Genomic DNA, 19542 nt, shown 5'->3' with positions numbered 1-19542 from the left:
TCAGACCATCCTGAAACTCAAAGCTCAAATTATGTCAACAGGACAATGCTCACCTCTGTCAGTGTTACAGTTCTGAAGGAAAAGGTACCCTGGCAGTCAAAAGTAAAGGAATACAAGTCATACCACAAACCTCACAAAAGACGTCCTGGGAAGAACACAGGAGAGTGGCTGCCTCTGCTGGGGAGAGAAGCAGCAGAGAACTGAGAGGGGGGCAGGCTTATTTTGGGGGTCTTAGGGGCAGAACTTTTTTTTTTTTTTTTTTGGTTTTTCGAGACAGGGTTTCTCTGTGGCTTTGGAGCCTGTCCTGGAACTAGCTCTTGTAGACCAGGCTGGTCTCGAACTCACAGAGATCCGCCTGCCTCTGCCTCCCGAGTGCTGGGATTAAAGGCGTGCGCCACCACCACCTGGCCCGGGGCAGAACTTTTTGAGGGGAGGTATTGGTGGGATTTCAACTCCTAAGCTTGGGACAAACTCAAGGATTGATGTAAATTTTGAGCCCCAGAAGTGTGCTCGGGCCTTTACTCTGCACCCTCTTCTCTCCCCTGTATTCACTCTCAGGTAGGCTCTGCTGACATCAGGACAAAGATCACTAGAGCTCAGGACAGACGGACAGCAATCGAATGACAGTCCTAGGAGAAAGTTCTGATTGGTTCAGCCTTATGGTCTGCCGCGCCTGAAACAAAGGCTGTGGCCTACAAGTATGTTTTCTGGCTAAATTAAGAACTGTGACTCTATCTACTGGACTTTGTTAGCCACATTTGTTTCCTCGATGACTCCAAACTTGTTTGGTCTGGGTTATGTTTTTGAGACTGGGTCTCAGGTAGCTCAGTTGTCCTGGAACTCACTATGTAGCTGAAGATGACCTTCAATTTCTGAGCTTTTTGCCCCTATCTCTCGAGTGCCAAGGTTACAGACATTTATATACCACCACGTCAAGTTCTGTGCCGTGCTAAAGACAGCACACAGAGCCTTGTGCATGCTAGGGAAACATTAACAACTGAGCTACATCTCCAACTCAAGATGTAGTTTCCTGTACTTTCTTATAATAATAACACCCAGTTCAGGAGCTGGAGAGATGGCTCAGTGGTTAAGAACACTTTGAAAGGATCTGGGATTAATTCCCAACACTCAGTGGCAGCTCACAACTGCTGTAACTCCAGTTCCAGGGCATCTGACACTCTCACATATACATACATCCAGGCAAAAGACCAATGCACATAAAAAATAGAAATATATTATTAAAAAAAGACTGGTGGTAGCGTCACACACGTTTTTTAAAATTTTTTTAAGATTTATTTATTATGTATACAACATTCTGCCTCGATGTATGCCCACACAACAGAGGAGGGCACCAGATCTCAGTACAGATGGTTGTGAGCCACCATGTGGTTGCTGGGAATTGAACTCAGGACCTCCGGAAGAATAGCCAGTGCTCTTAACCTCAAAGGCATCTCTCCAGCCCAGCGGCACACACCTTTAAACCCAGCACTCAGGAGACAGAGGTAGGCAGATCTCTATGAGTTTGAGGTCAGCTACAGAGAGAATTCCAGGGTAGCTAAGGCTACATAGAGAAACCCTGTCTTGAAAAACAAACAGCCCCCAAAACAACAAAAGCCCATTCATTTCTTTAAACAGGCACATTGCCCCCATTCACACATTTTCATTTTCTTACTCTCTTTTCTTTGCTGTGACCAATCTAATTAATGCAGCATATACAATCTCTGCTACCTCACAGAGCACAGAACCATCCTGCTCTCACACCGACCCTATTGCTGGCAGCAAATAGCAGGTTTACTTTGTTCCATCCTGCTGTCTCAACTTCAGATCACATAACAGTTTCATACTGTGAAGGGTAAGAAATTCTTTTTTAAAAAGTTCACGGATCTTAGATTCTTTCTGTCCTCTCTTGGCCTGCACGCATATCTCTCTGTCTCTTGGGCTCTTTTCTCTGTCTCTCTCTCCTTTCTCTTCTCCTTCTTTCCCTACTCTTTCTCTCCTCTCTTTCTCTCTCTCTGTCTCCTCTAAGTAATAAATGTCCAGTTCTGATCCAAAAAAAAAAGTTCACGGCTCCAGCAGTATCTTGCTGACTCTTGCAACATACTAAATTAAAAAAAAAATCAAACTCCAAATTAAAGACAAAAGAAAACATGTTTGTTATTAATCTAACAACAATGGTTTTTCTTTTTCTTTTTTGGTTTTTCAAGATAGGATTTCTTGGTGTGACAGTCCCGCCTGTCTTGAAACTTGCTTTGTGGACCAGGCTGGCCTTGAACTCACAGAGCTCTCGCTGCCTCTGCCTCCTGAGTGTGAATGCTGGGATTAAAGGCATGCACCACCACTGACAATGGCTTTTCAATTTAACATCTGAGAGAATCAACACTAGCATATGCATGTAATTACGCTGTGCCCATATAGATGAGAGAGAATGAACAGGTGTCAACTAGATTGTGAGATTACATGCACAAACATCCAAAAAGAAGAGCGAGCTTGATGAACTACAAGACTTTAGACGAGCTCGCTTAGGAAATATTCCTAACAATTCCCATCTTACTTGGGGGAAAAGATGGGTCAAAAGGAAGGTAGGCCCCAAGGTGGAAAGGTGGTTGTGGATTCTAAGGAGTATCTGGTGTTCAGTGCTGGCATTACTGCAGTGAATGACATGAACAAGTTTTTCTTTATAAAGCATTCATCTTAATGGGGGAGGCATTTGTTTGTGAATATTAATCAAGGACTGAAGGTTTATCTAGACATTACTGAAACCATCTTGAGTGGTAACTATAGCAATTACCCCTGAGTCACCCTGGTCAGTTTCCCCAGCATAAAACAGACAAAACCCTGAGAGAGGTGTGTGAAGCTTTATGACCAGAGCCTGGCTTAAGGCTCTAAAGCTGCAGAGAAACCCTGTCTCGAAAAACCAAAAAAAAAAAAAAAAACAAACAAAAAAAAAAAAAAAAAAAAAAAAAAAAAAAAGAATGTGCCTGATTCTAATCTGATAGTAGCTTGAGAAAGACTGCATATAGTCTGACAGGTGAAATCACTTTTTAGGGGGAAGGGGAGAGTTGAGATAGAGTCTACTCATGTGGTACCTGATGGTCTCAAACTTGCACCACCATGCCTAGCTCTGAAATAACCTTTACCCTATTTATAACCCACCTATCTTCTAACCCAAATCTCAAGGACCTATGTGCTTTTCTTGATGTCCAGGCCCATGCTTCTGTTGTAAGTCACCCATAAACTGCACACTGCAATTCTGGACCTATTGCCTCCTTCTTTGGTCTCATAGGCCCTGGGACCAGCTCCCATACATTGGGACAGGGATGTTTTGTGGGAAATAAAAGCAATTACATCAAAGCATAATACTGGAGATACTGGATGCTGGAGAATGCAGTAAACAGATTCAGTTTTTTGCTTTTAGACACTAATTCTCCTGAGTACAGTAGATAAGTAAATAATTGTAAGACTCAAACAAATATGATAGTAAACCAGTATTATCCAAACTTCTTATAATAGTGGGAATTATCTGTAATCAGAAACACATATAGATGTTGAGTAGTTACAATGTGTTTATTGCAAATAAGGAGTTGAATTGTTTTATTTAATTTCAACTAAAGTATCCACATATAACTTTTTTAAGTCGAAGAACTTACTATATAATGAAGGGCTTATTTAAAACTCTGTCCTATTTTTAAGAAGGTGCTCAATAGGGGATTAGTACAATTCACATCCCCAGAGGAAAACCATTCTGTCCAAAGATCTGATTGGCTCAACTTAGTTATCAAACCGACTAGGGACAACTTGCGGGACTGAGTTCTCTGCTTCCAACATGTGTGTCCCAAGGATCAAACCTAAGTCTTAGAGGTTCTCTCAGAACTCCCAAGTGTGAAAGCTTCAGGCAATCATAAATGGTTTTAACGTTTGTTAATCCTCCTGCAGACGTCTTCCACCAGCCATCACGCATTCAGAAGGTACAAAGCACTCCTCCCGTCGCTAGGGGCCGCCGTCGCTTTCCCGGCCGCCGGAAGGCAGCGCGGCTTCCGCATTTTCGCCGCGCCTCCGCAGCCGTCCGCGCGCTCTTCCGGCCATTCATACGGCTTGTCTGTGAGTCTTTGAGACCTGAATTCCGTGTCCAGAGGGAGGCTGCAGCGCCAGGATGAAGCTTGTGAGGTGAGGAGGCTCCCCGGGCGGTGCGAAGACGGCGGGAACAAGGTTTGGGCGGGCTTGGAAAGTCGGGCTTCTGTGCTCGCAGGGAGGCGGGAAAGCCGCGTGCGCGCGGCCTGCTAACGGCCTCCGCCCGCCCGCCCTTCTCGTTGCCGCGGGAGCTCGGGCGAGGGGTCGTCGCGTCCCGGCCCCGCGGCTCTTCCCGGAATGGAGACCGAACCGCCACTGCCCACCTTCAGCCCCCCGGCTTAAACGGAGCGGTGACTTTTTTTTTTTTTTTTTTTTTGCAAGACGGGCTCTTTGCACCGAAGAGAACTAGCATGGTTTTCTTTTCAGATAACGATGCCAACTTGCTAGACGTTTTCGATTAAGTTGCCCGTTATTTTGGACCGGTTATCCGAACTGTGTAACGGCTTTCGATTCACGAAAGACCATGTCCCGTGTTGGGACAGAAAATAACAAGTTAATTTCGCCCGATTGCACAGATTGTGTCTGTTAGTGGAGCTTTGTTTGCTGGTGTGATTACTTACAAACTAAATAGACTTGAGGCCAAACCTGAAGCGGCATAATACCTAAGCCAATGGTAAGAAATACTTAGTTTCTTCAGTTAAGAGCTGTTTTAGCCGACCAGACTGCCGTTGGCCACCTCTTAAAGTAGTTGTACAGTACTCAAGAAATTATTTTATTCTGGGGGGGGGGGGCGTCGAGACAGGGTTTCTTTGTGTAACCCGGGCGTCCTGAAACTCGGTCTGTAGGACCAGACTGGCCTCGAGCTCACTGAGATCCGTCTACCTCTGCCTCCCAAGTGCTGGGATTTAATGCGTGTGCCACCAAGCCAGGCTACAAGATTGCGTTATTTTCTGTTTAATGATAAAGACAAAATAAATTGCTTCTGATCTGTTTGAAATAGTAAATAAATACTCTGTTCAGAGGGAGTTGGTACAGAAGGCATTTAAGGTTAAAAATAAGTAATCTACCGGCTCTGGGGATGGTGCCCAGAGAGCTTCCAATAACCATTTCTGCCTCCGAGGTACAGCCCCAGACAATTCGTTTTTGGACTATAATGTTAGGTAGAAAGGCTCAGAATTTAAAGTTCACTTTTACCGTTTCCATGCTGCCTAATGTGAACTCTAATGTATTTGCAGTAACTTATGGTTTTCTCATTTAAAGATTCTGTTAGGATAAATTTGCTTTAGGGTGGTGGTACTGGCGGTGTACCTAGACCTCCAGCCAGCATCCTAGGCACGTTCTCTGTTACTGGTGGAATTATTTTTTCCCTTCAAGACAAGGTTCCCCCTGGCTAACCTTCTGTCCTGGAACTCTGTAGACAGGGCTGGCCTCGAACTCAGAGATCCACTTGCCTCTGCCTCCCAAGTCCTGGGATTAAAGGCATGACAGCTCCTCCTGCTGTGATTTTTTTTTTTTTAAAGATTTTATTATATATACAGTGTTCTGCCTGCAGGTCAGAAGAGGGCACCAGATCTCATGACAGATGGTTGTGAGCCACCATGTGTTTGCTGGGAATTGCTCAGGACCCCTGGAAGAGTAGCTGGTGTTCTCAACCACTGAGCTATCTCTCCAGCCTTGATGTGATTTTTTTTTTTAATGGCTTGTCTTGAATCCTAATTTTTGTAGTGCACAATGTAGACATTTCTTATAGGAGAATGTGAAAATGGTTGTTTTGATGAGTGTGCATTTTCAGCGGGCTTTCTTGTTTGTGCCTCAGATAATGGGACTGCAGTCGTCCTTTGTCCCATTGACTTCTTGCTCAAACCTGGGAAGTGAGCTTTCTTGGTTACTTTTCTCCTAATCTGCCTGTCATCTGACAAATTGCCAATTTTCCTATTTTTCTGAATGAAGATACCTCTCACCATCTCATTCTCTTTGGTTTTCTGATCAAATAGTGAGAATTTAGATACTAAAAGGACCCCATGTACCTGACTGTTTGATGTCCCACTTGCATTAAAAAGAGAATTCAAGCCCAGCAGTGGTAGCGCACACCTTTAATCCCAGCACTCTGGAGGTAGAGGCAGGAGATCTCTGTGAGTTTCAAGGCCAGCCTGGTCCACAAAGTGAGTTCCAGGACAGCCAGGCCTACACAGAGAAACCCTGGGGTGGGGGTGGGAGTGAGAATTCGAATCCCAGCATTGGGGAGGCAGAACCTGAGTTAGAGGCTAGCCTCATCTACAGATTGAGTTCTAGGACAATCAGGGTTACATAGAGAAACCCTGTCTCAAAACAACAGCAATAATAAGAAAATTCACAAAATGAAGGATTCACTGGAAAATTGAGACAGGATGTCACCAAGTTGTACTAGAAGTCACTCTGTACCCCATGGCTGACTTCACTTTTTTGAATCATCCTGCCTCAGCCTCAGACAAATCTAGTCTGTGTCTAGATTTGTAATCTTAAGGAAATTCTTTAGCAGAATATTATCTTTGCGAAAGGATCCTTTTTCCACATACCCCTTCTTTCTGAAACAGTTCCTGTTGCCGTTTTGTTTTGTTTTTCGAGGCAAGGTTTGAAGCTTTCATGGAACTCTGTAGACCAGGCTGGCCTCCAATTCACAGAGATATACCAGCCTCTGCCTCCCTGGGTGCTGGGGTTATAGGAGTGCACCATCACTGCCTAGTCCAGTTCCTGCTTCTTGAGAGCTGGGATTAATTAAACATCTTTGCCCCCATGCTTAACATAATAATATTTTAAGGTTGGATTCCTTTAGTTGCTGAAACATTCAACCCATGCTCAGTGTAAATTATAATTCACTGTTGCCTATAGAAAGGCCCTGCTACTTACTTTCATAGTAGAATGGTGGGGAGAATAGGATAGGTAATATTACTTGTGCAGTTTAATATAGTGGACACTGTAGTAGTTTACAAAGGATATTGAAAAAAAAGATAATCTAGAAAATATGAATATGAAGTGTTGTTAGATGATATTGTATGATTATCATTGCATGGCCATTTGGCTAAAATAAAGCGTGGGTGACGGTGTAGAATTATTTCACTGCATGTAATTGTGGTGTTGTGAACTATAAAGTCTGAACATGAAGTTCAGGTGCTGCTTCCAATTAGTGTTCTCAGTTGTGGAGTTAGGGTTGCTTTGGGAGAAGTTCTCACCAATGCCAGCACCTTTCTTTGAGATGGGCAAGGTGAAAGTGTAAATACTGAAGAGAAAGAACAGAGAAAGGCAACATTTTGATAGTTTTTTTTTTTTTGTTTTGTTTTGTTTTGTTTGTTTTTCGAGACAGGGTTTCTCTGTAGCTTTGGAGCCTGTCCTGGAACTAGCTCTTGTAGACCAGGCTGGTCTCGAACTCACAGAGATCCGCCTGCCTCTGCCTCCCGAGTGCTGGGATTAAAGGCGTGCGCCACCACTGCCCGGCTTGGGAGAGTTATAAAGGAAGATTTTTTTTTTCCTTAGAACATACAAGAAAGAAGAGAATTCCTGGAAGTTTACATTTATTAAATATATAAAAGTAAAAGGAGAAAATGCTTTTGCAGTTCTAGTATGGGAAACATCATCTTAAAAGTCTGAGCTACAAAAGGCTCGTACCAGAATAAAATGGAAAGAAAAAGCCAGAGGGCTGGAGAGATGGCTCAGGTTAAGAGCACTGGTTGCTCTTCCACAGGATCTAAGTTCAGTTCCCAGACCCACAGCTGTCTGTAACTGCAGTTCTGGGGACCTAGTGACCTCTTCCAGCATCTGTAGGCGCCAGACGTGTGTTGCACGCATACACCAAACAGGCAAAACATTCATACTGTATTATATATAAGTATAATTTTTTTGTTTGTTTTTCAAGACAGGGTTTCTCTCTGTAGCCATGGCTGTTACTGGAACTTGCTCTGTAGACCAGGCTGGCCTCAAACTTAGAGATCCAATCACCTCTGTTTCTTGAGTGCTGGGAGTAAAGGCGTGTGCCACAACCTTGCTTAAATAACATTTTTTAAGGAAAAGAAGAAGCCAGGCTTGGGAATTGTAGTCAAATGTGTGATGGACCGATAAAAGCTCAAACTTGATGGAGAGTGCCTGAATAATGTATAAGCAATTCACAAAAGAAATAGATGTTTTTCTATATTCATTAAAGATACTAAATCTCAGGCAAATTGCCACTATCTCTTCTTCCTTCCTCCTCTTCCTTTGTTTTTATTGTTATTGTTGTTGTTGTTATATAGATTTGTGTATATGCATCATGTTTGTCTGATGTTTATGGAGTAGTTACAGACAGTTGTGAGCTGGCATGTGGGTTCTGGGGACCTGACTGGGGTCCTCTGGGATAAGCAGCCAATACTCTTGCCTAGCTGCAAAGCCATCTCTCTAGCCTCTTTTGAAACAGTCTCATTTGGCCAGGCTGTATAGCTAAGCCCTTGAATTCCTGTTCCTCCTACCCTCATTTTCCCAAGTATTAGGATTACAAGCATACATATTTCCTAGCTTTGCTCATTAGAAAATAAATTACTATTCTGTGTATTCTTGCACACAAGAGATGTGCATTACAAGACAGTTTGGGAGAGTTTGTTTTGCCTTCCACCAGGGTCCCAGAGATTAAAACTCAGGTCCTCAACCTGTACAGCAAGTGCTTTGCCTGCTGAGCAGCCCTGCTTGGTATTTGAATTCATTAGTTTTGTTGTTATGTTGTTTTTTGAGGCAGGATCTCGATATATAGCAGTGGCTGGCTTGGTGCTCACTTTGTAGACCAGGCTGGCCTTGAACTAACAGACCCATCAGCCTCTGCCTCTGCCTTCTTGTTTATATTAAAGGTTGCCACCATGACTGGTTCAATTTTTTTAAGATAATTATCATCAGAGTAGTGGTGGCGCACGCCTTTAATCCCAGTCTTTGGGAGGCAAAGGCAGGCAGATCTCCATGAATTCCAGGACAACCAAGGCTATGAAGAGAAACTCTGTCTAGGGGGCAAGAAAGATTACAATTAATTATTTGTGTGGAGGGTTGGCATTACTGTGTGTGTATAAAGGTCAAAAGACCCTAGGGGGAGTCGATTCTCTCCATCATTTTGGTTCCAGGGATCAAACTTGGATCCTCAGGCTCTGCAGCAAGTGCTTTACCTTCCGAGCCATCTTGCTATGTCCTTCACTCTCTTTTTGCAAGGATAGAAAATAGGAAGATTGGTTATTGATATTGGTGAGTGTTTGCATAAATGAGTTTGTAATAGCAAAACGTTGAAAACGTTCACAGTGGGATAATTGGTATTTCCATATAGTGGACTGCTATCTAGCTCTTGGGATATTTATTTTTAAGGAATCATCTCCATTGTAAACTGCTAAATAAGGTCTAAGTGTTATGGATGCTATTGAAGAATGGCCTACTTTGTGTGAAGTCAGATCTTACATGTGTGCCTATGGATTATAAGAATATTCCTGTTCACCAAGAATGCAGGGAGAGAAAAGAGACGTTCTTTATCTCTCCCGTGTGACCTTATGCTACCAGTGATAAGTCTTATTTTTTGTGGCTTAAAATTAGTCTAGGATCTTTTTGTTGAGACAGTGTCTCAGTTGCTGTGTAGACCAGGCTGGCCTCCAGTTCACAGAGACCTAGCTGCCTCTGCCTCCCAAGCCCACCACACCCGATACTACTCCAGAATCTTGAATGTTTCCATTTGAGGTGGTTTTCTAGCAGTTTTCAGTATTTTCTAGTCCAGAGCTCAGAACGGTTTTGAACATGGTTCAATATAAAATCACAGACTCAAGCATGAACTTTGTAGATGACATTATTGTGTCAGATGTACATTTGAATACTCTTATAGTCCATGGGCTGCGGGTTGGACACCCCCAATTCTTCATCCAGTGTGGTCCAAAGAAGCCAAAAAGGTAGGCACACCTGTAGTAGACAGATGCCAAATGACAGCTTATTACTTCATGTAGTGTGGAGCTGCGGGCGGCTTCCTGCTGCCCTGCTTTCGGCCACCGGCTAGCTTAAAACCCAAAATTACACGGAAACTGTATTCTTTTAAATACTGCGTGGCCCATTAGTTCCAGCCTCTTACTCATTACTTGAATAATATTGAATAATCTGTGTAACACCACAAAGTGGTGTCTTACCGGGAAAGATTCAGCATGTCTCACCTGGTGGCTGGCTTCATGGCATCTGTTTCTCTCTGAGGAGAGGCAGGGTAGTCTGCCTAATTTAGGAGAGGCGTGGCATCTGACTGAGCCTTCTACCTCACTTCCTTCTTCCTGTTCTGTCTACTCCACCCACCTATTTTCTAACCTATTAGGCCAAGCAGTTTTCTTTATTAATTAACTAATGAAATCAACAGATTGATAGAAGACTTGCCTCCATCAACTTCATTTCTTTATAAGTTTGAGAGTTTAGTTCAGGAAAGTTAAATACACTATATTATTAATATTAATTGTTAAGATTTTTTTTGTATGAGCGTTTTATCTGCATGAATGTAAGTGCACCAGAGCTTGCCTGATGCCTGTGAACGACAGAATAGGGCTCCAGGCCCCTGGGACCTGGGTGGTTTAAGCTTTCATGTAGGTTCTGGGACTTAAACTGGGTCCTCTGTAAGAGTAACAAGTTCTGGGTCAAGTGTCCAGACCCCATAAGAATTGTTGCAGTATCATTTTGAAGATTTTGAACCCTAGCAATTTCACCCTACCAGCTTCACAAAGACTTCTAAATGTTACAGGTAAAATTCAGTACTTTTTATTTTATAGATTTTTGATGAAATTGAGTCATGAAACTGTAACCATTGAGTTGAAGAATGGAACACAAGTCCATGGAACAATCACAGGTGAGGAGGCCGCACTTTCTTATTATGAATGTTTTTGTTTTTCTCCCCGTGTTCATGTACTGGAGAGTTTTTTTAGTTGCTTAATAAGCATTGTTGTAGTAAAGATCCTCATTCTTTTTGTATAAATTACTGAATGGGCCTTAGTTAAGCCTCATCTTATATTCTTGTACTAAAACCAAACCAAATTGTCAGGTACTTTTGTTTTTATAGCTTGTATACCTTTGCTTGCGTGTTTTTCTCCATAAAATGTTGCTTCTTCCAAAATACTTTTGAGGCTTTACACTTTTATTATGCTTGTGTTTCACATTTGACTAATTTTTTATTACTCTGTTATTAAATATGGATGATTGATTTCATTATGGTATTTTCATACAACTATATTTTTATTTTATCTTCCTTCATTGTCCTCTCCTCTTCTGCTACTGCTTTCTTATTCCCACCTATTCATCCTCCATGTGCCAGTCTTTATTTTTTACTTACCCACTGAGTTTTGGAATAATTTCTTAGCTAATAGTAGGCATTCCAAAAGTTTTTTAAGTGATTATTTAAATAAAGAAAATATCGTATTCTCATGTAAGTCTAGTGTTTCAGTAAACAAGGAGATGTAATGGGATGCCATTTTATGGTTATTCTAGGACTTTATGGTACTAGTTGTGAATGGAACTTGCCTATTAAGTTTTGTATGGTATGGCACCATATCTAAGGAAGTACAGCTGCTGCCCTTGTTAAAGTGTCCTGAGTAGTGATTTGGTCTACTTCCTGCAGAACACGGTTGGGTGTTGTGGAAGAGCTGGGGTGGGTTTTGTTGTGGTAGTGTTCCTCCGCCCTCTATTTTTAGGTAGAGTCTTATGTATTTTAGAACTGCTCTCAAACTCAATGTGTATGGTTAAGGATGGCCTTCTTGTTTTCCTGCCTCTAGCTCCTGGGTGCTGGGATTATAAGTGTGCACTGCACACCTCTTTTATTTGGTAATGGGGGTTGAAACCAGGGCTTCATATCTAACAGCTGAGCTACCCCAGCCCCCAGAATAGCAATCTTGCTTTTTTTTTTTTTTTGTCAAAATCTAATGATAAAAGCTATACTATTAAAAAAAAAAACACAAGTTTCACCAAATACATAATAGGTGCTTAGTAAATGGATGTCTCAGGAGGAAGGTTTCAATAAACTGGGAGGACCAAATTTAATAAAGATCTCATTCCCTCTACTGGACAGTCACTGTTGAGACTTCAGTATCTTATATGAACATACACACACTTATACACAGAGCTCAGTCAGTGTGCTACATGCCATGAAGGTAGTGAGACTCTAATTAATATGACTTAATGTGTAGGTCTTAGAACATAAGAGATTGCAAGTCTCTCTGCTCCACCTTGCCTACATAAATCAGTGTCCCTAGGAGGCAGAGGAGGCGGAATATATAGAGGCTATCATAGGAAGGGGAAAGGATTTGTTTTTGATTTTTTTTTTCCCCCCAAGACAGAATTTCTCTGTGTAACCCTGGCTGTCCTGGAACTTGATCTGTAGACCATGTTTGCCTTGAACTCAAAGATGCACCTGTCTCTGCCTCCTGAGTACTGAGAGTAAAGGTCAACATTCCCATTTCCCAACCCCATTCTTGTTTTGTTTTCTGAGTCAAGGTTTCTCTGTGTTACAGCTCTGGCTGTCCTGGAAATCGTTCTGTAGACCAGGCTGGCCTTGAACTCACAGAGATCCGCCTGCCTCTGCCTCCGGATTAAATGCATGTGTCACCATTACCCAACAAAAAAAATGTAAAAATAAATAAATAGACATGTTAAACTGGTTGTGGTGTTGGTTGCCTGTAGACTAGGGAGACTTAGACAGGAGAATCACAAGTCTGAGGTCAGCCTGGAGTGCAGAGATAGACTTTCTCTCAGGAAGTTGGGGGGGAGTTCCTAGAGATAGGTGAAAAATAGCATAGGTCTTTAAAAAGAAAGTTGAACACTGCTTGATAGGATGTTGGATAAGGAAAATTATGGGGACAGTGGGAGAACTGTGCCACAAACACTATCCAATCCTGGGACAAGAATTCTGTTTTGAAAGTAGTGGACTTAAGGCATACACAAAAAATCATGTTCCTTCACAGCTTGCTATATTTCATTTCCTTTGTCTACCAGATAGGTTCTTTCTCTGTAGTCCAGCTCTCCTTGAACTCGTGGCACTCCTGCCTCAGCCTCTTGAATGCTGCGATTCCAGGCATGACTTAAGTATACAACCATGCATCCTATTCTGTACACGTACTTAGCTCTGCACAGTAGTACCATGGCTAGGAAAGGGCTTCATGAGGGAGCAGTTGCTGGTTTATATTGCATCCCCCCATTGTGCATGTAACTAACAGGTCAGATAACTCTTTAATTTAAGGAGATATATATATCTCCTTAAATTATATATATATATATATATATATATATATATATATCCTTAAATTATATATATATCCTTAAATTATATATATATAAATTCTGTGCAGGAATGCCTGCATGCCAGAAGAGGGCATCAGATCTCATTATAAATGGTTGTGAGCCATCATTTGGTTGCTGGGAATTGAATGTAAGACCTCTGGAAGAAGAGCCAGTATTCTTAACCTCTGAGCCATCTTTCTAGCCTCCAGATAATACTCTACAGTATTATTTCAACTGTGACACAATAGATTGCCTTCTGGTAATTGTTCTGTTTTCCTCCTTAGGTGTAGATGTTAGCATGAATACACATCTTAAAGCTGTGAAAATGACCCTGAAGAACAGAGAACCTGTACAGTTGGAAACATTGAGTATTCGAGGAAACAACATTCGATACTTTATTCTACCAGACAGCTTACCTCTTGATACATTACTTGTGGATGTTGAACCTAAGGTGAAATCTAAGAAAAGAGAAGCTGGTAAGTGTGAAGGTGTTTTGTGTAGAGTGTATTTAAATCTTAATTCACTGTTGAAAATGCCTTTGTGAACAACAAGGTGTTTTGTTGCTTGGAACATCTTATACTCATGAGTGATGAGTGCATGTGACAGAACTTCTGGAGTTGCTGTGGAGACGAGCCATGCCATTCTTCTGGAATCTCAGCATTCAAGAGGCTGAGGCAGGAGGAGTGCCATGAGTTCAAGGAGAGCTGGACTACAGAGAAAGAACCTATCTGGTAGACAAAGGAAATGAAATATAGCAAGCTGTGAAGGAACATGATTTTTTGTGTATGCCTTAAGTCCACTACTTTCAAAACAGAATTCTTGTCCCAGGATTGGATAGTGTTTGTGGCACAGTTCTCCCACTGTCCCCATAATTTTCCTTATCCAACATTCTATTAAGCCATGTTCAACTTTCTTTTTGGAGGCTGGCGGCACAGCTGCCCCATCTTGTTTTAGATACTTTGTGAAAATTCATTGTGAATCTTCTTGCCCATACAGCTAAGAAAACGTTAAATTTTGTTGATTTATTGATTTATTGGCTGATTATCTTGTCTTTGTGCCTTCTCGTTCTAGCTTCTGGTGTCTGTTGGCACATACTTTATCTCAAGCCTCCCTTCAGTTTTCATAAGCTCCTGTTGTTCTGTTGCTGTTGTCTTCGGGTTTCTTTCTTTTTTTCTTAGGGGGCGGGGTTTGGTTTGGTTTAGTTTGGTTTGGTTTGGGTTTTTGAGACAGGGTTTCTCTTTGTAGCTTTGGAGCCTGTCTTTGCATTCACTCTGTAGAACAGGCTGGCCGTGAACTCACAGAGATCCACCTGCCTCTGCCTACTGAGTCCTAGGATTAAAGGTGTGTGCAGCCACCACCTGGCTTCTTAGGGTTTCTGTTGCTGTGAGGAGACACCATGACCACAGCTCTTATAAAAGAAGCACATTTAATTGGGTGGCTTACATTTTCAGAGGTTTAGTCCATTCTCATCATAGTGGGATGTGGCGGATGTAAACAGACATGGTGCTGGCTATATATCTTGATCAGAAGGTAACATGAAGTGAACTGTCTCACTGTGGCTGAACTTACATGATACCTCAGAGCCTGCCTCCACAGGGACACACTTCCTCCAACAAAACTGTACCCACTCCAGCAAGGCAACACTTACTATTAGTGCCATTCCCTTTGGGGCCATTGTTTTTATTGTTGTTTTTGATTGTGTTATTTTTTTAAAAAATTTATTTATTTATTATGTATACAATATTCTGTCTGTGTGCATGTCTACAGGCCAGAAGAGGGCACCAGACCTCTTTACAGATGGTTGTGAGCCACCATGTGATTGCCGGGAATTGAACTCAGGACCTTTGAAAGAGCAGGCAGTGCTCTTAACCACTGAGCCATCTCTCCAGCCCCTTGATTGTGTTATTATTTTGGGGGCACACATGGGGAGGGGGGTGTGGAGACAGGGTTTCTCTGTGTAGCCCTGGCTGTACTGGAACTTGCTCTGTAGACTGGGCTGGCATTGAGTTCACAGAGATCTGCCTCCAGAATGCTGGGATAAGAGACATGTGCCGCCGGGCGGTGGTGGCGCACGCCTTTAATCCCAGCACTCGGGAGGCAGAGGCAGGCGGATCTCTGTGAGTTCGAGACCAGCCTGGTCTACAAGAGCTAGCTCCAGGACAGGCTCTAAAAAGCTGCAGAGAAACCCTGTCTCGAAGAAAAAAAAAAAAAAAAAAAAGCCAAAAAAAAGAGACATGTGCCACCACTGCCCGACAATCGTTAATCTTATTTATAATTTGAAATTTTCTTGGACATATACATAATATCTTGATCAGCTCTTGAACCTCTCCTCCCATATACCCCAACTTCATGTCAGATTGTGTGTGTATATGGTATAGGACTATTCTACCTCAATTTTTCTTTGAGAAATTTTTAGTATTTTGTCATTGTTAGTTTTCTCTGATTGCTTTCTTTTTCCTTTTCTCTTTCTTTCTTTCTTCCTTTCTTTCTTCCTTCCTTCTCTCTCTCTCTCTCTCTCTCTCTCTCTCTCTCTCTCTCTCTCTCTCTCTTTCTCTCTTTCTTTCTATGTAGCTCAACCTGGTCTCAGATTAACTGCGTAGTGAAAAGTAACTTGGAACTCTTACACCTGCCTCCACTTCCCAAGAGCTAGGATTAGAATTGTGTGGTACTAGTGATCAAAAGCAAGGACTATGCATGTTAGGCAGGCACTCTAAAAACTGAGTTACATCTTTAGCCCTCTTTTCTCTTCTATTTGGGGTGTGTGTGTGTGTGTGTGTGTGTGTGTGTGTATCCCCCATTACACACACAGGTTTTCTCTTGGTAGCCTGACTGTTCTGGAACTTTCTCCGTAGTCCAGGATGGGCTCAAACTCAAAGAAATCCTGCCTCTGCCTCCCAAATACTGGGATTAAAGGAATATACCAACTCTGCTGGTGTATTTTTATTTTTAAAGACACTTGGATCTTCTTTGCCTGGAGATGGCTCAGAGAGTAAAATTACTTGCCATGCAAGCCTCATGACCTGAGTTTAATCCCAAACCTGCAGTGGAAAGAAAAGACCAACTCCCAAAAGTTTTACTCTGCCTTCCACATGTGCAATGTGGCATGCTCTTGAGTATGCACATACATGCACATAACATGACATACACATGTGATAGTAAAACTAATAATTTTAGTTAATTAAGAACTAACATTGGAGAATTAAACCTACAATCTTGTACATAAAAGGTAAGCCTCTACTACTTTATTACATCCCCATCATTTTGTTTTCTTATTTTTACATTTAGTTATTTACGTGTGTATGCAGGTGCCTGAGAGTATGGGCACATATGTACGGTGATGTGTGTTTGGAAGTGAGGATAACCTGCAGGAGTCAGCTTGCATTTACCATGTAGATCTTGGGGATTGAACTTCAGTTAGCAGGCTTTGCAGCAAACACTACCTACTGAGCCATCTAGCCTTGAACTGTGACCCTCTGCCCAACCTCCCTAAGTAACTGGGCCTTTCTTTCCCCCCACCCCCAGACAGGGTTTCTCTGTAGCTTTGGAGCCTGTCCTGGAACTAGCTCTTGTAGTCTAGGCTGGCCTCGAACTCACAGAGATCCACCTGCCTCTGCCTCCTAAGTGCTGGGATTAAAGGTGGGCGCCACCACCTCCTGGTGTAACTGGGCTTTCTTAGTCTTGTTCTATTGGTCCTAACTTCTATTGGATTCCAAAGTAAGTTGGCCTCTTCGCTAGGCAGATTAAAAGTTTCAGAATCTGGAATTCTATCTTGGAAAGAGTTTAGTTTCCTTCTATATTAGCTATTTCCTTGTTTCTCTGAGGAAATACTCGACAAGAAGCAGCTTAAGGAAAGGAAGGTCTGTTCTAGCTCAGTAGCTATCAACATGTGTGTCACAACCCCTGTGTGTGAGGTCACATGACCCTTCACAGGGGTTACCTGAGACCATTGGAAAATAAAGATACTTATGATTCATAACAGTAACACAATTACAGTTACAAAGTAGCAATGAAATAATTTTACAGTTGTGGGGGGTCTCTACAACATGAGGAACTGTATTAAAGAGTCACAGTGTTAGGACTTTCCACACTGGATGGAACCACAGCATCTGCTGTGGGAGACATGGCTGTCAGCAGTGTAACAGTAGGGTGGGAGCTTTGTTTACAGCATTCAGGTGGCAGAGAAACCTTGTCTCAGAAAACCGAAAAAAGAAAAAAAGAGTAGGGCAGGAGTAAAGGGCCATTGTTTCATAGATGTTTAATATGCTGAATTTGAGGTGGTTTTTATTTTGTTTTGCCTTTTGCCCAAAGATGCACTTTGTGTTGTAGCCTGCTAGAATTAGTTATAGCACTACAAAAGCTCTTGGGGATATCATTCTTTTTCTCATTTAAAAAATTGTAACACATAGCTTAAGAAACACTGATTCCATCTGTCCCTTTAAGTCCCTCGCCTTATGGTACCGTTTTTCTAAATCCCAAGCCTTTCTCTGTTGTGTTTTGATTCCTTCTACTTTTTCTTTACTACTACTTGTCAAAGTAATGACAAACTTTACAGGATATGTCCACATTTGTTCAGCCTTGTGTCGTATCATTCTTTGTATCTAAAGATCCTAGTTTCTCTAGAAGCAATTCCTTTACTAAGTGCACACCTATGATCCCAGCACTTGAGAGGCAGAGGTGGACAGACCTCTCTCTAAGTTTGAGACCAGGCTGGTCTACAGAGTAAGGACCAGATCAGCCAGAACTAGAAGAGACTGTCTAGTTAGTGTTTCCATTGCTGTGAAGAAACCATGACCACTGCAACTCTCACAGAGGAAAGCATTTAGTTGACATTTTCAGAGGTTCAGTCCATTTTCATCATGGTGTGCAGACACTTTGCTGGAGAAGTAGCTGAGTGTCCTACATCTGGACTTGTAGGCAACAAGAAGTGGTATGAGACATTGGGCGCGGCTTAAGCATCTTTGAGACCTTAAAGCTTGTCTCCACGGTGACATACTTCATCTGAAAAGGCCACATCTACTCCAGCAAAGCCACACCTCTTAATAGTGAGACTCCTTTTGGGGGCCATTTTCTTTCAGACCACCACAGAGACCATATCCTAAAGTGAATGGGTGGGTGAATTTACAGGGTTGTGGGTTATAGCTCAGTGATAGACCACTTGCCTGACCTTTCTGCGTGAGGCCCTGGGTTTGACTGACTATCGGGAAAATAGACAAATCTTAAAATCTTAGTCTGAGTACACCAAGCCAGGTACACTGGTTTGTCTTTCTGTTTTGTTTTTGTTTGTTTTGTTTTGTTTTTTGTCCTCATAATGTTAAGGATATATGGCTGTGGGTTAAAATACTAAGTTATGGTTGAGCCAAACAAGTTTTCAGGCTCTGATGTTATTAGATTGTTATTTGGTATAATGTACTTAGGGTTTGTTGATTTTGGGCTAACTTGCTTGGCTTCTATTCTAGCATAAGATATAAATTGTCCCCCTGCTGGCACTTTTTGGTTTTACTCGGTGGTAGTGGTGGTGTTTTAAGAGGTGTGGCTAGTAAAGGGGTTAGCCTGTGTGGTAGCTGGGCACTGTGACTACTGAAGAGAATTTCACCTGCTTTGTTTAACTTTTTCCCCAGTTGCAGGACGAGGTCGAGGCCGAGGCCGAGGAAGAGGACGTGGTCGCGGCAGAGGAAGAGGGGGCCCTAGGCGATAATGTCTTTCAGGATTACTGTTCCAAAGTGATGTGGAATTGGGGGATATTTTTTGTACAGGTTTTGTTTGTCAGTTTTTAATAAACTTAAGTATGGGATGAAGTTTTCTGCTGATTATCAAATCAAAGTTAAAGTGTCTCCTGTATAGTCAGCACGGTATGTTCAATTCCTGGTGTCAGTCACATGAAATATGTGTGCACTGAACATGCATTAAATTTCTTTGAGTCCTTTATATGGTGCCCCTTTTGAGATGAAATAAACTCTTGGTATTTCAACAGAGTCCTTTTGGGATCGGATGTAAAATTCACTTTCGTTAGTTTTACTCTGGAACCAACCTTACTGGTAAAAGCAAGCAAGGAAAAAAACCCTTTTATTTAATTAATTTATTGATTTTGCTTGCCTGTGGTGGCACATGCCTTTCTTTGGTCCCAGCACTCAAGAGGCAGAGACAGGCAGGAACCAGGGCTACACAAAAAAACATTGATTTTTATTATTAATACATTTTTGAAAAGTTAGT

The 19542-nt window shown here is 42.1% G+C and overlaps 1 protein-coding gene across 1 annotated transcript; it reads left to right on the top strand.

Moving 5' to 3' along the window:
- The first annotated feature begins 4038 nt into the window (after positions 1–4038).
- Snrpd1 (small nuclear ribonucleoprotein D1 polypeptide) lies at positions 4039–19304 on the top strand. The gene is made up of 4 exons (XM_038331980.1): positions 4039–4164; positions 10836–10912; positions 13617–13808; positions 18951–19304. The coding sequence occupies exons 1-4, from the start codon at positions 4151–4153 to the stop codon at positions 19025–19027; spliced, it is 360 nt and encodes a 119-aa protein (XP_038187908.1). The 5' UTR covers positions 4039–4150; the 3' UTR covers positions 19028–19304.
- Positions 19305–19542: the final 238 nt, after the last annotated feature.

The sequence above is a fragment of the Arvicola amphibius genome, chromosome 5, assembly GCF_903992535.2.
Source record: "Arvicola amphibius chromosome 5, mArvAmp1.2, whole genome shotgun sequence".
In the NCBI taxonomy this organism is placed as follows: Eukaryota; Metazoa; Chordata; class Mammalia; order Rodentia; family Cricetidae; genus Arvicola; species Arvicola amphibius.
The sequence above is the reverse complement of the archived record's forward strand: the minus strand, read 5'-3'. Positions and strand labels throughout refer to the sequence as shown.